This window comes from Vipera ursinii, assembly GCF_947247035.1.
Source record: "Vipera ursinii genome assembly, chromosome: 7".
Classification (NCBI taxonomy): Eukaryota; Metazoa; Chordata; class Lepidosauria; order Squamata; family Viperidae; genus Vipera; species Vipera ursinii.
Window position 1 is genome coordinate 9,050,560 of NC_139521.1, and position 23,594 is coordinate 9,074,153.

General features: G+C 43.5%; 1 protein-coding gene across 1 annotated transcript in view; it reads right to left on the reverse strand.

Moving 5' to 3' along the window:
* The window catches only part of USP46 (ubiquitin specific peptidase 46), a 41,238-nt gene extending 18,185 nt beyond the window's left edge, over positions 1–23,053 (reverse strand). The window contains exons 1-3 of the mRNA XM_083367922.1: positions 22,576–23,053; positions 2,227–2,307; positions 956–1,169 (exon numbers count right to left, since the gene is read on the reverse strand). Of these exons, the coding sequence (XP_083224048.1) occupies positions 956–1,169; positions 2,227–2,307; positions 22,576–22,611 (331 nt within the window). The 5' untranslated portion in view covers positions 22,612–23,053. The remainder of the gene's footprint in view (positions 1–955; positions 1,170–2,226; positions 2,308–22,575) is intronic.
* Between the last annotated feature and the right edge of the window lie 541 nt (positions 23,054–23,594).

Consider the following 23,594-nt stretch of genomic DNA (forward strand, 5'->3'; position numbering starts at 1 on the left):
CTTGGTCACGCTCAGCCTCAGGCAGTCGCCAGGCTTCAAAAACACTGGCCCGAGGGGACACACACACACAACAACAGTCTACTATGGAGATTCTCAGTCATCCAGGTCATAGTTATCCCAAAGGTGATTTTCCGTGAGGCAACCGGACTTTCTTGTTTTTCCTTTGAAGACGTTTCGCTCCTCATCCGAGAAGCTTCTTCAGCGCTCAAGAGCTCAAAAGAAAAAACAAGAAAGTCTCCCCGTTGCCTCGTAATAATGCCGCTTGGCGGGGGGCCGAAAGCCCTAATAAGCAGGCATATACATAGAATGAAGGCTACTGCTAAGCTTGTAAGCCGCCCTGAGTCTTCGGAGAAGGGCGGGATATAAATGGAATTAAAATAAATAAAATAAATAAATAAACTGGGCTGTAACAAGCACAGGTAACCGCTACTTGGCAGGACAGTGAAAGCTGCATCACTTCCACTACTGACCATCCAGATTTTTGCAGCTCAGATATGTAAGGTAAAGGGTAAAGGTTCCCCCGCACACGCGTGCTAGTCGTTTCCGACTCTAGGGGCCGGTGCTCATTCCGTTTCAAAGCCGAAGAGCCAGCGTTTGTCCGAGGACGTCTCCGTGGTTATGTGGCCGGCACGACTAGACGCCAGAGGCGCACAGAACGCTGTTACCTTCCCACCGTAGTGTTCCCTATTTTTCTACTTGCATTTTTTACGTGCTTTCGAACTGCTAGGTTGGCAGAAGCTGGGACGAGTAACAGGCGCTCACTCTGCTACGCGGCACTTGGGATTCGACCCGCCAAACTGCCGATCTTCTGATCGACAAGCTCAGCGTCCTAACCCACTGAGCCACTGCGTCCCTTTCAGATATGTAAACGCGTGTAAACTGTGTGACATGTCTCAGACAGCAACCTGAAAAGTAATGGGGGCAGAGCCACTGACCAGCTTGGAACTACACATACCGTTCTCCTTCCGTAGCCTTGAGATGAATTTTTTGGGAGGAATCACCCCAACTTTCTTCTTCTGTGTAGCAATGCTGTGGAAAAGGTCTGCTAGACAAGTCAAGAGGTTTTCCTTTTTTTTCTGCTGGACCTTATACGCCAGCACATTTTCCCGAAACGGCCGGCAGAAGTACAGGGCTTGCAGGACTGAGTTACAGTAGCATGTGTTGCCAAACTGCACATAAGCATACAGATAAACAAAGGGATGGAGAAATGGGTATAATGCAACGTCTGAGTGTTAATCCAGCTTGGTCTTTATTATCCTACCCCTGCCAATCATTACTCAAATAATCAGTTAATGGATTAAGATTACAGGTGCCTTAATTGCCATCTGATTTGGCATTAAATGGCTATTAAGTTTTGATTTGGCCACCAAAGGGCAATTAGGTTGCCCTCCATTTTGATTCAAAGGGTCCTTAATGAATTAGTAAATGACCTTGCTGTCCTTTCAGACCTTCACATTGAGTACAATATGTCTATGGAGATTCTCAGTCATCCAGGACATGGTCGTCCCAAAACTGCTGTTTTCAAGAGGCAATTGGCCTTTCTTATTTTTCTTTGAAGATATTTCGCTTCTCATCCAAGAAGCTTCTTCAGCTCTGACTGGATGGTGGGGAATGGGAGGATTTATATTCTTCCCAGACAGCAAAAATTTTTTCACTACTCAGGTGATCCTGAGGACACAGATAAGCCTCCAAGTGGCCTCAACGACTCTCTAAAAGAATGCAAATGACCAGCTGTCTGCACGCAATATAAATCCTTCCACTCCCCACCGTCCAGTCAGAGTTGAAGAAGCTTCTTGGATGAGAAGTGAAGTGTCTTCAAAGAAAAACAAGACCGTCCAGTTGCCTCTTGAAAAAAGCACCTTTGGGTTAAGTACAGCATGTTTTTTTTTTGCAAGGACATGAGAATGCAGCTTCCATATACATCTACATCCACTATCTTAATTGCACTGATCTACATTTAGTCAAGCCCCTTTACCAATTTGTAATAGAATCTTGAACTTGCAGGCAACCCCGGTCCAGTGTTAGCCTTCATTCCTGCAAATTTACCCTTTGCCGAGGACGATACTCTCTCAAATGTCCATGTTCCCCAGCCTGGTTTCTTTCAGTTATGCTGCCTACTAAGTCCTACAATCCTCAGCCACCTTGGCTAAAGAATTGCTACTAAGGAAGAGATATCTAAATATCTGCAGGGCCTCAAATTAGGCAGAACGGAGTAATAATACTTACGTTGACCAGCCCAAAGTAGTGTTCATTAAGTGGAAATTGCTCTGGGCCAATGTCTTTTTCCAGAGCAGAGGCATTGGTGCCCTGGGGGAGAAAAAAAGAAAAAAAATGTTATTCTCTCACTAATTCAAATAGGATCCGAGAGGGACAAATGTTCTTTTCTTGCTTCACCAAAAATGGCACATTGTGGCTCTCACAGAGCTAGGCATGCTCACGCCCTCCCTTTACTGAGTCCATTGGTGGCCTGAGGTTGCTGCACAAAGTTAGGAACGCTCTCATCCTTTCGATGCCCCAAAAGATGGTCTTCAAAAAAAAAAACTCACAATGGGGCTTTTCATCCACATCATAACCACAAAAGCCCACAGGAATGCTAGCAATTGTAAATCAGGAGGAGCTGCACGAGATCCATTCTTTTTGAAGAGAGAAACTGGAATACATCACGAAGCAAGATGGCTTACTTGCCTGCCCTCCCCAACCAAATCCATTAACCTGCCATCAATCATTTCCCAGAATAACATAAAAAAATAAACACACACACACACACACACACACACACACACACACACACACAGAGGTTTTACTGATGCTATCCAGGTTTATTTAGTTGGGTAATCTTATCGAATTGTTTCCTATCTACTATTTCGTTTGTCTAAGAGGCAAGGGCAGAAAAAGGGCAGTGGGATGGGTTTTTTTTACTTGCTTAGATTAAGAGGGAAACTCTGATTTCCCTCCCCCCCCCCAAAAAAAAGATAAGGTTTTCAGAAGAATTGAATGGCAGAATGAGAGCGAAAACCAGATAATTACAGAAAGGGTGCAGGCTTTAAAAAAATAAATAAAATCAACTTGCTTGTAGGTGGGAGCCCGTAATGCAATTTCATCTTGCTGTCAGAATTTTATCTATTTAGGCTATCCATGCTTTTGTGTGTGTCGTTCTTTCCGGAATGTCTCACCTGGCCTCATGTAAAAAATATGGAAGAAGACTTTGATGGAGTTACGTCCACTTCATTGCCCAAGCGAGGAGTCAAGACAATATTTTAAGTACACAAAAAATGGATAGTATTTGGCTCAGGCAGGTAACCTCCCTAGCTGGCTGAACTAGCATTAGGAGGAGGAGGAGGAATAATACAATCAGGCTTGCAAGATTCTGCTATTATAGCCACTCTTAGTAAAAGTAATTTTAGCCACTTGTGGAGTGGATTTCTGAGCCTGGTCAACCTAAAAGAGGTGTTGTTGTTAGTTGCGAAGTCGTGTCCGACCCATCGCAACCCCATGGACAACGTTCCTCCAGCCCTTCCTGTCCTCTACCATCTTCTGGAGTCCATTTAGGCTCACTCCTACTGCTTCAGTGACTCCATCCAGCCACCTCATTCTCTCTCGTCCCCTTCTTCTCTTGCCCTCCACCTTTCCCAGCATTAGGCTCTTCTCCAGTGAGTCCTTCCTTCTCATTAGGTGGCCAAAGGATTTGAGTTTCAGCTTCAGGATCTGGCCTTCTAAAGAGTAGTCAGGGTTGATCTCCTCTAGGACTGACCGGTTTGATTGCCTTGCAGTCCAAGGGACTCGCAGGAGTCTTCTCCAGCACCAGAGTTCAAAGGCCTCAATTCTTTGGTGCTCAGCCTTTCTTATGGTCCAACTTTCACAGCCATACATTGCAACTGAAAAGACCATAGCCTTGATTATACGCACTTTTGTTGGCAGGGTGATGTCTCTGCTTTTTAGTGTGCTGTCTAGATTTGCCATGGCTTTCCTCCCCAGGAGCAAGCGTCTTTTAATTTCTTGGCTGCAGTCCCCCTCTGCAGTGATCTTGGAGCCCAGGAAAATAAAATCTGTCACTACCTCCATTTTTCCCCCATCTATTTGCCAGGAATTGAGAGGGCCGGATGCCATGATCTTGGTTTTCTTAATGTTTAGTTTCAACCCAACTTTTGCACTCTCCTAGAGGTGACATCATACCCAAACAGCCCATTCTTCACAGGCTTGACTTTATATAAAGCTGTCATATCTGGGTGCCCACGTTCCACATGACCACTAGTTGGCATGAAATAATGCCTGCATTGAAGCTTGGTCCAAAGAAACAGTTGTTGTTGTTGTTGTTAGCTGCGAAGTCGTGTCCGACCCATCGCGACCCTATGGACAATGTTCCTCCAGGCCTTCCTGTCCTCTACCATCTTCTGGAGTCCATTTAAGCTCATGCCTACTGCTTCAGTGACTCCATCCAGCCACCTCATTCTCTGTCGCCCCCTTCTTCTATTGCCCTCGATCTTTCCCAGCATTAGGCTTTTCTCCAGTGAGTCTTTCCTTCTCATTAGGTGGCCAAAGTATTTGAGTTTTAGCTTCAGGATCTGGCCTTCTAAAGAGCAGTCGGGATTGATCTCCTCTAGGACTGACCGGTTTGATCGCTTTGCAGTCCAAGGGACTCGCAGGAGTCTTCTCCAGCACCATAGTTCAAAGGCCTCAATTCTTTGGCGCTCAGCCTTTCTTATGGTCCAACTTTCACTGCCATACATTGCAACTGGGAAGACCATAGCCTTGACTATACGCACTTTTGTTGACAGGGTGATGTCTCTGCTTTTTAGTGTGCTGTCTAGATTTGCCATGGCTTTCCTCCCCAGGAGCAAGCGTCTTTTAATTTCTTGGCTACAGTCCCCATCTGCAGTGATCTTGGAGCCCAGGAAAATAAAATCTGTCACTACCTCCATTTCTTCCCCATCTATTTGCCAGGAATTGAGAGGGCCAGATGCCATGATCTTGGTTTTCTTAATGTTAAGTTTCAACCCAAGTTTTGCACTCTCCTTCTTCACCCGCAACAAGAGGCTCTTTAGTTCTTCTTCACTTTCTGCCATTAGAGTGGTATCATCTGCGTATCTTAGGTTGTTGATATTTCTTCCGGCAATCTTAATTCCAACTTTTGATTCATATAGCCCTGCCTTTCTCATGATGTGCTCTGCATATAAGTTAAATAGGCAGGGCGACAGTATACAGCCTTGCCGGACTCCTTTCCCAATTTTGAACCAATCAGTGGTTCCATGTCCAGTTCTCACTGTTGCTTCTTGACCCGCATATAGGTTTCTCAAGAGACAAATAAGATGGTCTGGTACTCCCATCTCTTTAAGAACTTGCCACAGTTTGTTATGATCCACACAATCAAAGGCTTTAGCATAGTCAATGAAGCAGAAGTAGATGTTTTTCTGGAATTCCCTAGCTTTCTCCATGATCCAGCGTATGTTGGCAATTTGATCTCTAGTTCCTCTGCCTCTTCGAAATCCTGCCTGTACTTCTGGTAGTTCTCGATCCACATACTGCTGAAGTCTAGCTTGTAGGATTTTAAGCATGACTTTACTAGCATGAGAAATGAGTGCAATGGTGCGATAGTTTGAACATTCTTTGGCACTGCCTTTCTTTGGAATTGGAATGTAAACTGATCTTTTCCAATCCTGTGGCCACTGTTGAGTTTTCCAAATTTGCTGGCAAATTGAGTGTAGCACTTTTACTGCATTGTCTTTTAAGATTTTGAATAGCTCAGCTGGAATACTGTCACCTCCACTAGCTTTGTTGTTGCTCAGCTTTTCTAAGGCCCACTTCACTTCACATTCTAGGATGTCTGGCTCGAGGTCAGTGACCACCTCATTGTGATTATCTGGGACGTTAAGCTCATTCTTGTATAGTTCTTCTGTGTAATTTTGCCACCTCTTCTTAATCTCTTCTGCCTCTGTTAGGTCCCTGCCATTTTGGTCCCTTATCATGCCCATTTTTGCATTAAACGTTCCCTTCATCTCTCCAATTTTCTTGAAAAGATCTCTGGTCCTCCCTATTCTATTGTTTTCTTCTATTTCTTTGCACTGTTCATTTAAGAAGGCATTCTTATCTCTTCTAGCTATTCTCTGGAATTCTGCATTCAATTGGGCATATCTATGTTTTTCTCCCTTGCCTTTCGCTTCCCTCCTTTCCTCAGCTATTTGCAAAGCTTCCTCAGACAGCCATTTTGCTTTCTTGCATTTCTTTTTCTTTGGGATGGTTTTGGTTGCTACCTGTTGTACAATGTTGCGAACCTCTGTCCATAGTTCTTCAGGCACTCTGTCTATCAGATCTAATTCCTTAAATCTATTTGTCACCTCTACTGTATATTCAACAGGGATATGATTCAATTCATACCTGAGTGGCCTAGTGCTTTTCCCTACTTTCTTCAGTTTAAGCCTAAACTTTGCAAGGAGAAGCTCATGGTCTGAGCCACAGTCAGCTCCTGGTCTTGTTTTTACTGACTGTATAGAGCTTCTCCATCTTTGGCTGCAGAGCATATAGTCAATCTGATTTCTGTGTTGACCGTCTGGTGATGTCCATGTGTAGAGCCGTCTCTTGGGTTGTTGGAAAAGAGTGTTTGCTATGACCATCGTATTCTCTTGACAAAATTCTATCAGCCTGTGCCCTGCTTCATTTTGTACTCCAAGGCCAAACTTGCCTGTTATTCCAGTTATCTTTTGGCTTCCTACTTTAGCATTCCAATCCCCCATGATGATAAGGACATCATTTTTGGGTGTTAGTTCTATAAGGTGCTGTAGGGCTTCATAGAACCGGTCAATTTCTTCCTCTTCAGCACTGGTGGTTGGGGCATAGACTTGGACTACTGTGATATTGAATGGTTTGCCTTGGATTCGAACTGAGATCATTCTGTCATTTTGAGGATTGTATCCCAGTATTGCTTTTCCTACTCTTTTATTGACTATGAAGGCTACTCCATTTCTTCTGAGGGATTCTTGCCCGCAGTAGTATACCTGATGGTCATCTGAATTAAATTCACCCATTCCTGTCCATTTTAGTTCGCTGATACCTAAGATGTCGATGTTCAGTCTTGTCATCTCTTGTTTGACCACGTCCAACTTTCCTTGATTCATGGATCTTACATTCCAGGTTCCTATGGAGAAAAAATCTTTACAGCATCGGACTTTCCTTTCACCACCAGACACATCCACAGCTGAGCGTCCTTTCGGCTTTGGCCCAGTCGCTTCATTCTTTCTGGCGCTACTAGTACTAGCCCTCTGCTCTTCCCCAGTAGCATATTGGACGCCTTCCGACCTGAGGGGCTCATCTTCCAGCATCATATCGTTTTGCCTTTTGGTACTGTCCATAGGGTTTTCATGGCAAAGATACTGGAGTGGTTTGCCATTTCCTTCTCCAGTGGATCACGTTTTGTCAGAACTCTCTGCTATGACCTGTCCGTCTTGGGTGGCCCTGCACGGCATAGCTCATAGCTTCATTGAATTACGCAAGCCCCTTCGCCACGACAAGGCAGTAATCCATGAAGGGGAAAGAAACAGTACAAGCATTAAAAGATGCAAATACTGCAATATCAAGCATAAGCACCAATTCATTGCAAGAAATAAACCAACTAATGTACAGCACAGCTGCAGTTATAACTGAATACCTGGGATGCAAAATCAACAAAGAAGAAAAACAAACAGTGCACCACAAAAATGGAAGTTTAGACTAGAAAATAAGATCAGCAAGTTAAGATCACATGCAAGCAAGCTAGAACAGATGAAATAAAAGAAGCTGAAGAACAAGAAGACCAAAGAATACCTAATCAAGAAATACCACTTAGAAACAAGGAAGATCAAGGAAGCACTGGAAATAATAAAGCAGCAAATGACAGCTATAGCCAAGAAAATCAATAGATACGAAGCTCGAATTGCAAATTATAGGCAGAACCCCCCATTTCAATCGAGTCAGAAATGTTTCTACCAATCCCTCAATGGAGAAACTGCAGTGAATCAGTCAATACCCGACAAGGAAGAAACAGTGCAGTTCTGGATGCAGATATGGGATAACCCAAAGAAACACAACAAGGACACGGCTTGGTTAAAAGAGGTGGATGCAAATAAAACAGAAGTTGAAATGAAAGAGCTAGTAATAACAGCAGAAATGTTAGAAAAAAGAGCATGGAAGATAAAGAATTGGTCAGCACCAGGTGAAGATGAACTGCATGGTTTTTGGTTGAAACATCTAACTGTTCTATACCCACTCATTGCCAAGCAGTTCAACAACCTTCGGGAGAAGGGCGGCATATAAATCAAATTAAATAAATAAAATAAATTAAATAAACATACTACCAAGAGGAGAAATTGAAAAGTGGCTAACAATTGGGGAAAAACTACCTGATCATGAAAAATCCAGTAAAAGGGGCAACACCAGGCAACTACAGGCCAATTACCTGCTAACCAACAACTTTCAAATTGCTAACTGGTGTGGTAGCTGATGCAGTCCAACAGCATCTAGTTGAAAACAATCTCTTTCCACCCGAGCAGAAAGGAAACTGTCCCAATAGCAGAGGAACAAAAGATCCACTCCTAATAGACAAAATGTTCTTGGAAAACTGCAAGAGAAGGAAGACCAACCTGAATGTGGCACGGATTGACTACAAAAAGGCATTCGACTCTCTGCCACATGACTGGATAATCAAGTGCCTAGAAATAACAGGAGTCAGCAGAAACATCAGAAAGTTTGTGCAAAGGTCGATGGCACAATGGAAGACACATTTGCAGGTCAACGGTGAGAGAGCCGGAGAGGTTAATATCAAGAGAGGAATATTTCAAGGAGATTCACTATCACCACTGCTATTTGTCATTGCACTGTTTCCTCTGTCAATGATACTGAATAACTCAGGCCACGGCTATCAAGCATCGAAAACATCTGCCAGACTGTTCCATCTCCTTTACATGGATGATCTGAAGCTGCATGGAAAAACTCTTATCTAAAATAGAATCGCTGCTCAGCACTGTCCGTATATACAGTATAGCCAAGATATTGCAATGGAGTTTGGCTTGGACAAATGTGAAAACTGAAGGAATCAAGACGCCCCACGAAAATAACATTAACAGTCTGGATGAGGATGATTACTACAAATACTCGGGTATCCTTCAAGCTGACAACATCAAGCACACTGAAGTCAAGAAAAAGTTTAGAGGTGAATACATTAAGAGAGTGAAGAAGATCTTAAAGTCCAAACTCAATGGAGGAAATAGCATGAAGTCAATCATCACCTGGGCAATTCAAGTCATTAGATACACAGCTGAAATAGTGGACTGGACTCAAGCAGAACTAAAAGCAATGGATAGGAAGACCAGAAAAATAATGACAATGAATCATACCCTTCATCCATGCAGTGACGTTGACAGACTCTACCAAGAAAAATAGGTGGGCGTGGAATGTTGCAAGTACATCAGATGGTTGAAGCAAAATGGCTTTGGAAGAATATCTGAAGGACAATGATGAAGATGCACTGAAGTTAATATATCAGGAAGGCTTACTGAGTACTGGAGAGACCAAACTGGCCTAACAAGAAAGACTAAATGAAGAACAGAATGGAGACATGGGAAGACAAAACACTACATGGCCAGTTACCTTGGGGAGCACCTGCGGCCGGCGTCAACTTCCCTCCGCCCAGTACGCTCCCACAGAGAGGGCCTCCTCAGGGTGCCACCGGTCAAAGAATGCCGACTGGTGGCCCCCAGGGGGAGGGCGTTCTCTGTGGGTGTGCCGGATTTATGGAACCATCTTCTGGTTGAGCTCCGGATGGCGCCTGACCTCCGCTTCTTCCGGCGCGATCTAAAAACTTACCTCTTCTAACAAGCTGGCCTGGCCTGATGGGATGGGGTTGGGTTTTATTAATGTGTTTTAACCTACTTTTTTTTTATTGAAAAGTTTTATCATACATTTTATCTTTAATAATCCCCCCTAGCCCTCCCCTATCCCTCCCTCCCTCCCTCCCCCCCTCCCCCCCGACTTCCCAGAGCTAAGTACAAGGTATAAAAAATAAAAAAAAAACAATCATAAACATTCATATGCTAACAACCATAAACTCTGAGATCCATCTCTCTCTAGCTCATATAGGATAACTACAAACACTATTAATATAAGATATATAAAAAAAAGAAAAGAAAAAAAAAGAGGAGAAAAAAAAGGAAGACTTATTCAAATGCTACATGAAACTTCTTAGTCCCATATTTGTTCTGGATATAATCAATCCATTTTTTCCACTCCATAATATAACGTTCTTGCGAGTGATCTTTCAAATAAGCCGAAATCTTTGCCATCTCTGCCAGGTCAGAAACCTTTAAAGTCCATTTTATTAATGTGTTTTAACCTACTTTTTAATGTGTTTTAACTTATTGTAAGAGTTGTGGGCATTTTGTTTAATCTCTTTTAATTTTTGTATTTTGTCTTTTAACATGTACTGCCCTGTTCACCGCCCTGAGACCTTCGGGAGAAGGGCAGTATACAAATAAAATTAATAATAATAATAATAATAATAATAATAATAATAATAATAATAATAATAAGAAGAAGAAGAAGAAGAAGAAGAAGAAGAATAAGAAGAAGAAGTACATTAAAAAATAGCTGAGAAAGCAGATAATAACCAGACCTGGCAATGGCTAAGAGCAGGAAAGTTGAAGAAAGAGACCGAGGGACTAATTCTGGCTGCACAAGACCAAGCCTTAAGGACAAATGCATACGAAGTCAAAATTGAGAAGACAGCAACAGACAGTAAGTGACGTCTATGCAAAGCTGAAGAAACTGTGGACCACCTGGTAAGTTGCTGCAAGAAGATCGCACAAACTGACTACAAGCAGCAGCATGACAAAGTAGCAACAATAGTGCATTGGAAGATTTTCAAGAAATATCATTTGCCTGGAAGCAAGAACTGGTGGGACCATAAAATAGAGGAAGTCGTAGGAAATGAAAAAGTTAAATTGCTCTGGGACTTGAGAATTCAAACAGACAGCCACTTGCCACATAACACCCCAAACTTAACAAATGTCGATAAGAAAGACAAAAAAGTCTGGATAGTGGACGTGGCAGTGCCTGGAGACAGCAGAATAGAAGAGAAAGATCTGGAGAAGATAACAAAATACAAAGACCTACAAGTAGAAATAGAACGACTGTGGCAAAGGCAAGCAAGGGTAGTACCAATAGCCATAGGCGCCTTGGGTGCAATCCCAAAACAGCTGGAGCACCACTTGAACATCATTGGCATTGACAATTTCCCCATCAGTCAATTGCAAAAGGCGGCCTTACTAGGAACTGCTTCCATCCTGTGACGATATCTGTAATATCATCAAACATCCACATCTGCCTATCCCAGGTCCTTGGTAAGGACTTGACAGGTAGACCAAAATGCCAAACCTAGCCTGAACATCTGGCTGACTGTCTGATGATCAACAGTAATAATTTAAAAACAGCAGCTAACGCAGCTAGGCTAACTGCCATTGTTAGAAATTTCTCCTGCATTTATTACAACAATCCCCCTTCAAAAGTACCACAGTGCATCTCTATGGCCTAATTGCTGTCATTGCTTTGTGATGATTTTGGCATGGAGGACATACAATCATCAACTGCGGATAATATTCAATGGATCCAATTATAGAGTTTAACAAAACTTCAGTCAAAAAATTAAGTTTTATGGCAACTCCTGGGGAAAAATTTATCTATCCTAACAGCAGTATCCCAGGTTAGCCAGCTTTTTCTTCCATTTATGTCCCATTTATATCATTAGCTAACTTAAACTACTATACCAAGATCTAAGTCAACTTCTTGTTTGTCCCTTTTCTTATTATTGTAGCTTTTCTGGCACTGCAGCTCTTTTAGCTTATTTCATGCCTTTTCATCATTTGCAGCATTATTCTTTTAAAAGAAGTGTGCCTCTCTCTTCTTTTGAATGGCTATATTACACACACCACACCACATCACACCACACCCACACAAAATATCTCCCAGAGACTTGACTGTTAATTTTGAAAACATGTTTTTCACTCTTGCCGCAGGCAGCACTATAATGCAGAAGAAAAAAGTTTCAAGAAAGAATTTTGTTTTCTAGGAGGAAGGGATGCAATTCTCTCCCATTAATACAAAAGAATCACAGTGAGCTTCATTTTTTTTACATTACTAGCCTGGAAGAAACAAGCAATCCAGAATTGGATTCAGGTGAATGAGTTGGCTGGTTAATTCCTTCCACTTCTGCGGTTAGTGCAGAAATACAGTTGCATGGCAAAACGTCAGGCAACGTTAGCCAAGGTAAAAACTGTGTGCATGAATGAAATTCCCTGAGTGATGAACAGAAGTTTAAAAGGTTATTCCAACAAAAGAGCAAGTCAAACATAGCTCTAAAACAACCATGCACTACTTAAAGAAAAACAGGTCTCTTCAGAATGGCCTTCACAGTCCTCAGATTTTATTCTTCTTCTTCTTCTTCCTGACATTTAGAACAATTAACCAGTGGAACAACCTGCCTCCAGAAGTGCTGAATGCTCCAACACTGGAAGTTTTTAAGAAGAGACTGGACAGCCATTGGTCTGAAACGGTATAGGGTTTCCTGCTTCAGGAAATGGTATAGGGTTTCCTGCAGCAGGAGGTTGGACTAGATGACCTCCAAGGTCCCTTCCAACTTATTATTATATTAAAAATTTGGTTTGCGTGGTTCTAAACATGCAGCATGTGCAAGAAAAACTAAGGATGCTTTTGAGCTAGAAGAATTCTATAAGGATGAGTTGGAAAAATTCAGAGGCTCCATATACTGTAACCTTGAGGAGCAAGGAGGAGGAGTCACAAATAAGGCAACAATCGGATAGTATACATTTAAATCCGAGGCAGAAATGTAATTTGAGACATTAATGCAAGGTTAGGCATTCAGACTTTGCAAAATTCCGTTGCAGCAATCTTATAATAAAAGTAGTATTCGCATTCATAATTTTGGCTTCCTGATCTGGTCTGCCTCAAAGGCCCAACTCTCCATCCTTCCGACTCTTATACAAAATGTTCTGGGATTTCTTTATATTCCTAACACAGGAAAGCAAAATGGCAAACACTACTGTAGGAGCCAGGCTGGTGAGGCAGGAACGCAGCAGGGGGTTGGACTAGATGACCTCCAAGGTGCCTTCCAACTTTATATTATTATTATTATTATTATTATTATTATTATTATTATTATTATTATTATTATTAATTATTATTATTATTATTATTATTATTATTATTATTATTATTATTATTATTATTATTATTATTATTATTATCATCATCATCATCATCCCAGGGTACCAAAAACTGTCAGCTCATAGATGAGAAAAAAATAGACGAGATGCTTTCGAAAGCCACCGAGAGAACAAGCCAAGTGTCTGTTCACTTGGAAAACGTGGAAGGAAAAAGTCCAGTTTTTAAATTCTAGAGTGCAGTCCTATTACAGGCCTTGACTTCTACGTACTGCAGTACCTTTGGTGCTTGTTTAGCTCTGTTCTGGTTTGCAGTAAAGGAACTGTTTTTTGCTAAGTAGTACTGGGTTTGAGCTTTTTGTTGAGTAAAGCAAAATCTTGAATAAGGGGTTATATGTTTGGGGAGATGAGATTTACAACCGTGCAGGAAGCTGGGCAAATGGCTCAGCTCAGCCTCCAAGTAGCTGTAACACGGGAGATACCATTAGAAGCCAACGTAGTATGTCGAAATGTGACGCTGAATTCCAACTAGTGACTTTTAGGTGTAGTTCTGAACCCCTGGGGAAGGGGGTAGTGGGGAAGGCAGGCAGATTTCTTCAAGAGGAGATTAGCAGTAGCAGCGAAATATAATTTTTCTGAACTTCAGCAATCACATTAACACGGTGACAAGCGAACTGGAAGATTGTGTGTGATGAAGAGACACACACTGCAGGAGATCTGGATGATATTCAAGAAACAGTGGAACACTTACAAGATACAATGGAACACATACAATGGAACACATACAAGAAATAATGGAACACATACAAGAAACAATGGAACTCATACAATGGAACACATACAAGAAACAATGGAACACATAAAATGGAACACATACAAGAAACAGTGGAACACATACAAGAAACAAAGGAACACATACAATGGAACACATACAAGAAACAATGGAACACATACAAGAAACAATGGAACTCATATAATGGAACACATACAAGAAACAATGGAACTCATACAATGGAACACATACAAGGGAACACATACAAGAAACAATGGAACACGTACAAGAAACAATGGAACTCGTACAATGGAACTCATACAATGGAACACATACAAGAAACAATGGAACACATACAAGAAACAATGGAACTCATACAAGAAACAATGGAACTCGTACAATGGAACTCATACAAAGGAACACATACAAGAAACAATGGAACACGTACAAGAAACAATGGAGCTCGTACAATGGAACACATACAAGGGAACACATACAAGAAACAATGGAACACGTACAAGAAACAATGGAACTCGTACAATGGAACTCATACAATGGAACACATACAAGAAACAATGGAACTCATACAAGAAACAATGGAACTCGTACAATGGAACTCATACAAGGGAACACATACAAGAAACAATGGAACACGTACAAGAAACAATGGAGCTCGTACAATGGAACACATACAAGGGAACACATACAAGAAACAATGGAACACGTACAAGAAACAATGGAACTCGTACAATGGAACTCATACAAGGGAACACATACAAGAAACAATGGAACACATACAAGAAACAATGGAACTCGTACAATGGAACACATACAAGGGAACACATACAAGAAACAATGGAACACATACAAGAAACAATGGAACACATACAAGAAACAATGGAACTCGTACAATGGAACACATACAAGGGAACACATACAAGAAACAATGGAACAGTACAGTACAAAACCAATAACTGAGTTAAAAAATATCTCATTTTCATCAATTTTTTCCAAGAGACCCAAAAGATCCAGGTTCCCCTCCATTAAACATTATTATCTTGCCAGGCTGAGATAAGTTTAGTTTGGGCTGTGTGGTTTTATGTTTTCATTGTTGGCGGCTATAACAAATTGAATAAAGACAAACAACAGTGGATGGAAACTAATCAAGGAGAGAAGCAACTTAGAACTTAAAATTCCTAACAGTGAGAACAATCAACCAGTGAAACAAACTGACTTTGTAAGTTGTGGGTGCCCCATCAGTGGAGGCTTTTAAGAAGAGACTGGAGAGCCATTTTTTCAGAAATAGTGTGTAGGTGTCCTGCGTGAGCCGGGGGTTGGACTAGATGATCTCCAAGGTCCCTTCCAACTCTGTTAATATTACTCTTCCTCCACCACCTTATGATTTCTAAGTAAAAGAACTTCCATGCTTGCAGGTGGTCTCTTCTCCCCCCTCCCCCTCCTCTTTCTCCCTCCCTCCATCTCTCTGACCCATCTCAAAATCTCCAAAAAGAACAAAATTGGTCCTGATTTTTGTAATCTGTATCTTTCAGTTTATCCAATGGAACTTCCATATCCACTGTACCCTCTTAACATCAGATAGATAGGTTGGTATATATAACCTAATTAAGATTATATTTTGCAAATAAAAAATTAAGCACTTAAACTGAATTTGGGGGGGGGGCAGCAATATAATAAAGGTAAAGGTTCCCCCGCACATGCGTGCTAGTCGTTTCCAACTCTAGGGGCCGGTGCTCATCTCTGTTTCAAAGCTGAAGAGCCAGCGCTTGTCTGAGGACGTCTCTGTGGTCATGTGGCCGGCATGACTAGACGCCAAAGATGCACGGAACGCTGTTACCTTCCCACCGTAGTGGTCCCTATTTTTCTACTTGCATTTTTTACGTGCTTTCGAACTGCTAGGTTGGCAGAAGCTGGGACACGTAACAGGCGCTTGTGCTGCTACGTGGCACTCGGGATTCGACCCTCCAAACTGCCGGACCTTCTGATCGACAAGCTCAGCGTTCTAACCCACTGAGCCACCGCGTCCCTTAGCAATATAATACAGTGACATATTTCAGCTGCTGAATTAATGCTCTACTAACCAGATTCTCAAACCAGAAATACCTGTTTGTGTGGTTAACCTCTTTTAGCATTTGCCCTGCTTCAGCATTTCTCTCTTGTCCCTCTCCCAGCTAAATTTTATCATATAACGATGATGATAACAAGTGATTTTTCTCACCTTCTTGAGGAATGTGCAGACCTTAAAACATTTTTCTGGAAACTGCTCCAAGTACAATAAAATCTCTACAGGAAGGAATGCAACAGCTGTATCTTGACTGCACAACAATAATAACACTTCATAATTACCGTCTCTCTCTTCAATTCTTGTACCACTTTAATACACACTAGGCAAATTAAGAGACAACGCTTAAGCTCCCCAGAATAACTTAGTCATGGGCTAATAACGTCCAATTAAGTTTCGATAGGCCTTTCCTTGGAGAGATCTATTATCTTATTAATCCTGGTTTATTAATTCTGGGAGTTATAGACTCAATATACGTAGATGATACGAGGCTGGGGAAAGGCTGCTCTGGTACAACCCTTTACGGCAGGTCAAAAAAACTATTGCCATCTCACAGAAGCATAAAGGAATAAAACATTGAGAAATAACAGCTCGTTCAGTCAGCCAAAAAGATCTCAAATGAAGATCAGCTTACCCAAAGGCATTTCTGTCTCAAAATGTCTTTCTTTTAAACAACTATATCAGGTGTCTTCAAACTTGGCCCTTTCATGACTTGTGGACTTCAATTCCCAGAATTCCTCAGCCAGCGTGCCTGGCTGAGGAATTCTGGGAGTTGAAGTCCACAAGCAGGGGCCTTCAAACCTGGCCCTTTTATGACTCGTGGACTTCAACTCCCAGAATTCCTCAGCCAGGCACGCATGACTGGCTGAGGAATTCTGGGAGTTGAAGTCCACGAGTCATAAAAGGGCCAGGTTTGAAGACCCCTGCACTATATGTTTTTCAATCTCTGCAACTTGCAGATGTTTGGAATTCAATTCCCAGAATTCCCTACCCAGCAGACTGGCTGAGGAAATATGGAAGCTTAGATCGACACATCTTAAAGTTTTCTACTAGAGAAGAAGAATGTATGAACTACTCCTAGAGTTTAGATCTTGGGATCTTGCAATATACATGCAACCTTATATATGTGTGTTCTTATAGCACACACGTATCCTATCCTGAAGTCTTCTTTCATCCCTCTACCACTTCAAAGATATAATAATGATAATGATAATGATAATGATAATAATAATAATAATAATAATAATAATAATAATAATAATAATAATAATAATAATAATAATGACAAAAAAGTCTGAATAGTGGATGTGGCAGTGCCTGGAGAAGAATAGAAGAGAAAGATCTGGAGAAGATAACAAAATACAAAGACCTACAAATAGAAATAGAACGACTGTGGCAAAGGCAAGCCAGGGTAGTACCAATAGTAATAGGCGCCTTGGGTGCAATCCCAAAACAGCTGGAGCACCACTTGAACACCATTGGAATTGACAAATTCGCCATTAGTCAATTGCAAAAGGTGGCCTTACTAGGAACTGCTTCCATCCTGCGACTATATCTATAATACCACCAAACATCCACATCTGCCTATCCCAGGTCCTTGGTAAGGACTCGATAGGTAGAGAAAAATGCCAAATCCAGTCTGAACACCTGGCTGACTGTGATGAATAATAATTAATAATAATAATAATAACAACAACAACAATAATAATAAAGTTGGAAGGTACCTTGGAGGTCATCTAGTCCAACCCCCTGCTCAGTCAGGAAACCCTATACCATTTCAGACAGTTTTGTTCTTCTGCTTCAAAAGAAGAAAGTTGTCTTACTTTGCAAAACTTTGCAAAATACACCAAGAAATTGCAGCTTTCTGCAATAACTCCAGCAAAGCTACAAAAAAAAACTGCACTACTCGGAACATCTTACATTTTAAGGAGATACCTGGTTGATACCTAGGATGCTGGCCGCAACCCGTGTCAACCATTAGTGCCAGTCAATTTGAGTATTCAGTTGACTGAGTCTCATGTTTTATGAATAAAAGTTTTGTAATAATAAAATAAAAATAAAAAAAAGTTGGAAGGGACCTTGGAGGTCATCTAGTCCAACCCCCTGCTCAGGCAGGAAACCCTATACCATTTCAGACAGTTTTGTTCTTCTGCTTCAAAAGAAGAAAGTTCTCTTACAGCAGTCAAACTGCCAGGCTCACCAAAGAGAGATTGAAGCACTAAACCACCCGGATTATGCATTTTGCAAGTGACGATATACAGGAAATCCTTAGAGAAGGACATCTATGATAAAGGTCATCACCCTAAGAGAATGTTTCATATTCATGGCAAGTTTAAGATAGGTGGATTCAACTCCCAGAATTATCCAGCCAGAAACACAAAACACAAACGTTGGGCAAAAAAGTCCATGAAATCTGGAATGCCAAAGTCCATAGTGATAACGGATTTTTCTCTGCTGAGTTAATTGAGTGGAATAATTCTATTTAAAACTCTCCTGATATTTCTGAATGGCTTTGAGTGAGGTGACAACACCTTGACAACTAACAAATGTATTATATCCTAAGCCTGTATGGCCAAGAGAGTCTACTGTACTTCAGTTGAACATATGATTAATATTGTATAATATATATCAGTTGTATTACATTAAGTATGTAGTCCCCTCCTCAAACTATAAGATTGGGATAATTCCCAGAGACATAACCACAGTAGCAAAATGGAAGCCAAATTATAATTGCAGCATTAGTGAGCAGGAACTTTCACTTATTGTTGTCACATTGAGTTCCACCCATTTGTGTTCAAGCAAAACAACCACATGCCTGTTCTACCCAAAATATTAGGATTGCGTGCAGGCACTATCTATTAGTAATGCTATCTCTGCCTTTACACTCAATCTGACAGATTTTTCTGCCATTTAACTGTTTTTCCCCTCTTGCTCATCTATGAGTTTGTGTGTGGGTGGGTGTGGGTATACGTGTGCCTGCATGTACGTGTGTGTGAAAAATGTGAGCAAGAGGTAAACCAACAAGTGAGCATAACCATACACATGATGAAATAGATCCTAGTCCATGAAAGCTTCTGTCGTAATATATTTAAACAGATGCCTATTTAGTGGAAAAACAAAACATTTGCTTAGCAAAGCCATAAGCCACCATTGTTTAAAATAATGATAAGATTACTGTGAGAAAAGAGGTTATGTAAATACTTTTACAATTTGGCTTCCCAATGTATGTATTTCATTATATTTGGATGTGCTATGATTCACAACAGTGCCAAAAACGGGAAAAAGTTATCAAATGAATGGTTCTAGATACATGTGTGTGGGAGTGTGACAATTCAGGCTGAAGGTCAAAATTGGCCTTATATTTTTATTAATTTGCTAGTAGAAGCATCAACTTACTTTTTTGATGAAAGGAATGTAACCCTAAAATAGAATAACTCTAGCTGTAAAATCAAGATTGTCATTTCAAAAGTTATGTTTATAGGTAGGTGATTACAACACCCAACATACAACCTGTTATTGAAACAAGTCTGCTTGGCCTGTGATTGTGAACGTACCCACAACTACAGACACTATTACAATTCCATTTCACAAAAAAATGGCATAAGGTTTCCTGCCTGAGCAGGGGGTTGGACTAGATGACCTCCAAGGTCCCTTCCAACTACTTCTTCTTCTTCTTCTTCTTCTTCTTCTTCTTCTTCTTCTTCTTCTTCTTCTTCTTCTTCTTCTTCTTCTTCTTCTTCATTATTATTATTATTATTATTATTATTATCATTATCATTATTATTATTATTATTATTATTATTATTATTATCTCAACACTGAATCAAAATAAGGAGAATGCAGCTTTCTGCTCCCTGTTTATAAACAGTGCTGAGGCTAATCCAGATGTGCCATCATGCTTATGCCATTAGTCCCTTTAAATTATACGTATCACCATACACTTTTCAACTGCAAGTGGACCGGAGCTTGCCTCAAATTACAAGCCTTATCACACCCAGACATCATTGCTAAAGATTCACACAGGCTTCTCCTGTTGTTATTGGGCATCCGTAAAACAAGGTGATGCTAACCAAGAGGTGTGGATTAAGGACTAAGATTTTCCTGTGTGGTAGGCCTAATCCAGGACAACTACAGTGTGCTTGTTTTAATGGTTAAGGCCTGGGGCTAGCAAGCAGGAGACGGTGAGTTCTAGTCCTGCCTTAGCCCCGAAAGCCAGCTGGGTGACCTTTGTCAGCCCAACTCACCTGACAGGATTGTTGTGGAGAAAACGGGAGGAAACAAGTGGATACACCACATTGAGATATTTATACAAATAATTAATTTGGAACTGAATTGCTGGCTGGGGAATTTTGGGAATCGAAGTCTTCTACATATCTGGAAGTGGGACACGTTGCTCCCAAATCAAAGAAAAGGCAGCCGGATTGTACCTCCAAGTTCTTTAACGGGCCAGCAAGTTTCTAAAACCACAACACAACCTCTCCACATTCTGCTTAATGCTTCACTCTTCACACCGCTCCCGTTCGCCATTCAAATCTCTGCACGTCATTAAAGAGGGACAAGTTTTCTCAGGCCACCTCCCCCCCCAGTCCTTATTTCATTCATCCGTTGGAAAGTGAAGCCTGCTGAAAATTCAGGGGTCTCTAACTTGGAAAGGGATGGAAAAGGGTGGAGGGCGTCTTGATGAACGAGGAGCAGATATTCAAAATATGAAGTCTGAGGGGGGGGGGGTAATGCGGAAAAACAACAACCTTGGTTCAACCCTGCCTGGAGCCATTCATAAAACGAAAAGGGGCAAAAGCCCCCTTTACAACAGCAGAGGAAGAGCTCAAACAGCACCACCCACGCAGCCCAGAAGCCATAGCCTGGTAGTGGGCCGTGGCCCATAGGTTGGGGACCTCTGTTCTAGAGCATTACAGGCAGTTTGTCCTAAGATGGTTCAAATTAATGAGGGCCTCCCTAAACAGTTATCGCCTAAGTTTGAATGAATGACCTCCAGCCACATCACCGCCATTTGAGCATTTGGCAACCTGCTCCCATTTACAACCAGTTGCAGCATCCCAGTCACGGCTGATTTGTGACTCTTTTGCCAGTTTCTGGCAAAAATAGCATTGGTTTAAGCTGGGTTCACACTTGGGACTGTGGTGACTTACTACTACTGCTATAAAGGTGGTTGTAAAGTCAGGTCCAGTCACAAGATGTCTCAATTTATGACAACTTACGACAGATGCTGGTTCCAACTGTGGTCCTAAGTCAAAGACTCCCGATGACAGGGGTGTCAAACTGCCGGCCAGACACGTCATCCGGAAGCTGCGCCCACCCCATTGCCAGCAATGGCAAAACTGTCCCAATACATTGTGTGACATCATGTGACGTCGCTTGTTTGACATGTCTATGAGAAAAGTTCTCATCTTTGCATTTGACCAATGGGGGGGGATAGCAACCTTTTGCATCCCAATTCCCATAGAACCCAGATCTATACCCCACCCCCACCCCCAAATACAGGTAGCCCTCGATTTACACCACTTCGCTTTAAGTGACTGTTCCAAGTTGCAACTGGGGGAAAGGAAGAAAAAAAAAAGCATTTTTCACACTTCTGACTCTTTGCCGCATCCCCCTGGTCCTGTGATCCAAATTCAGCCACTTGGCACCTGACTTACACATCTAGGCTGGTTGCGGCGTCCAAGGACCCCGTGATTTTCCCCCCACCCCCCCCACCCCCTCTTGCAATCTTCTGGCAAGCAAAGTCAATGGGGAAGGCCGGATTCGCTTAACAACCCTGTCCCCCAACTTAACAACCGCGGCGGCGACGATACGCTTGACAAACCGGTCGCCAAATGGGGCGAAACGCACTTAGCAAATGCCTCACTCCGTGGCGCACATCTGGTGGGGGGTGGTGGTCGTAGGCCGAGGACCCCCCCTTGTAAAGGCAGGGCAGCTCTGCAAGTAGCCCCTCAACTTAGCAGCCCAAGGGCCTCCCCCACCCATGAGGCACCCCCCTCCCTATAATGGGGGGGAGGGAGAGAGCCGGGATCGCCCGGGGCTGCCTCGCTTAACGACGGGCGACGACAAATGGGGCGAAACGCACTTAGCAAATGCCTCACTCCGCGGCGCACATCTGGTGGGGGGTGGTGGTGGTCGTAGGCCGAGGACCCCCCCCTTGTAAAGGCAGGGCAGCTCTGCAAGTAGCCCCCCAACTTAGCAGCCCAAGGGCCTCCCCCACCCATGAGGCACCCCCCTCCCTATAATGGGGGGGAGGGAGAGAGCCGGGATCGCCCGGGGCTGCCTCGCTTAACGACGGGCGACGACTTCCGGGCGCGTCATTCCACCGCTCAGCGGCGGTTGCAAGTCGAGGACTACCCGTGGTGGGTAAAAGTTGCCCGGACGCTCCTTTTCCCAACTCCCGCCCAGGCACCGGCTCTCCCCCACCCCAGCCCCGCCGCCCTGCCCCTCCCTCCCTCCCTCCCTCCTCCTCCTCCTCTTCCTCCTCCTTGCAGGCCGCCCTCCTCGGCGCCAGGCCGGCTCACCATATTACAAATGGAGGCGATGTTTCTGACAGTCATGAGTCTAAAGGATGCAGCGATTGCCCACCGCCATCTTCAGAAGGGGAAAGCCGGCATGGCGGCGGCTGGAGGAAGCGGGGAGAGGCGAGGCCGGCGCTCAGCCACCCCCGCCAGGCTGCAGCCGGAGGGAGAGAGACAGAGGCAGGCAGGCAGGGAGGAAGGAAGGCAGGCGCCCGACGGAGCCCCGGCCTGCGGCGCTTGGGATCAGCTGCAGCGCGCCTTGCAGGGCATGGCCGAGGCGGGCGGCAGGAGCGCGCACCCGGGACTCGCGGCGCTTCGGTGTCGTCGGGACGGCCCCCGCTTCTCACTCGGCCGCTTTTCCTCCTCCTTCGGCCCGCTCCTCCTCCTCCGCCGCCGCCTCCTCCTCCTCCTTCCCTCGCGCCGGCCGCTCCGCTTCCCGCCTCTCCATTGCCGCGCAGCGCCCGGGATCCACTTTGACACAGCGGCGGGGTTTTGGAAGGAGGGGTGGGTCAATCCCCGTCCGTGGCGTGGCCGCCGACCAATCGCCGCGCCGCCTCTCGGGATTGGCAAGGCCAAGCCGCCAATGTAGAGGCGGGGAAAGCCCGGAGGCCATCCCGTCCAGCAGACCAGCTGGGAGGGGTGTTTATGTCTCTCTCTGTGTGTGTGTGTGTATATGTGTGTGTGTGGTGGGGGGTCCGCTGGGATCCGCGCGCCTCTTTTGCGCTCGCCCAACGTTGCAACGCGTTTCATACCTCCACACCAACGCGCGCAGGTATGAAACGCGTTGCAGTCCAGCTGGGAGGGGTGTGTGTGTATGTGTGTGTGTGTGTGTGTGTGTGTGGTGGGGGTGGGTGGGCCGCCGGGATCCGCGCGCCTCTTTTGCGCTCGCCCAACGTTGCAACGCGTTTCATACCTGCACACCAACGCGCGCAGGTATGAAACGCGTTGCAGTCCAGCAGACCAGCTGGGAGGTGTGTGTGTGTGTGTGTGTGTGTGTGTGGTGGGGGTGGGGGGCCGCCGGG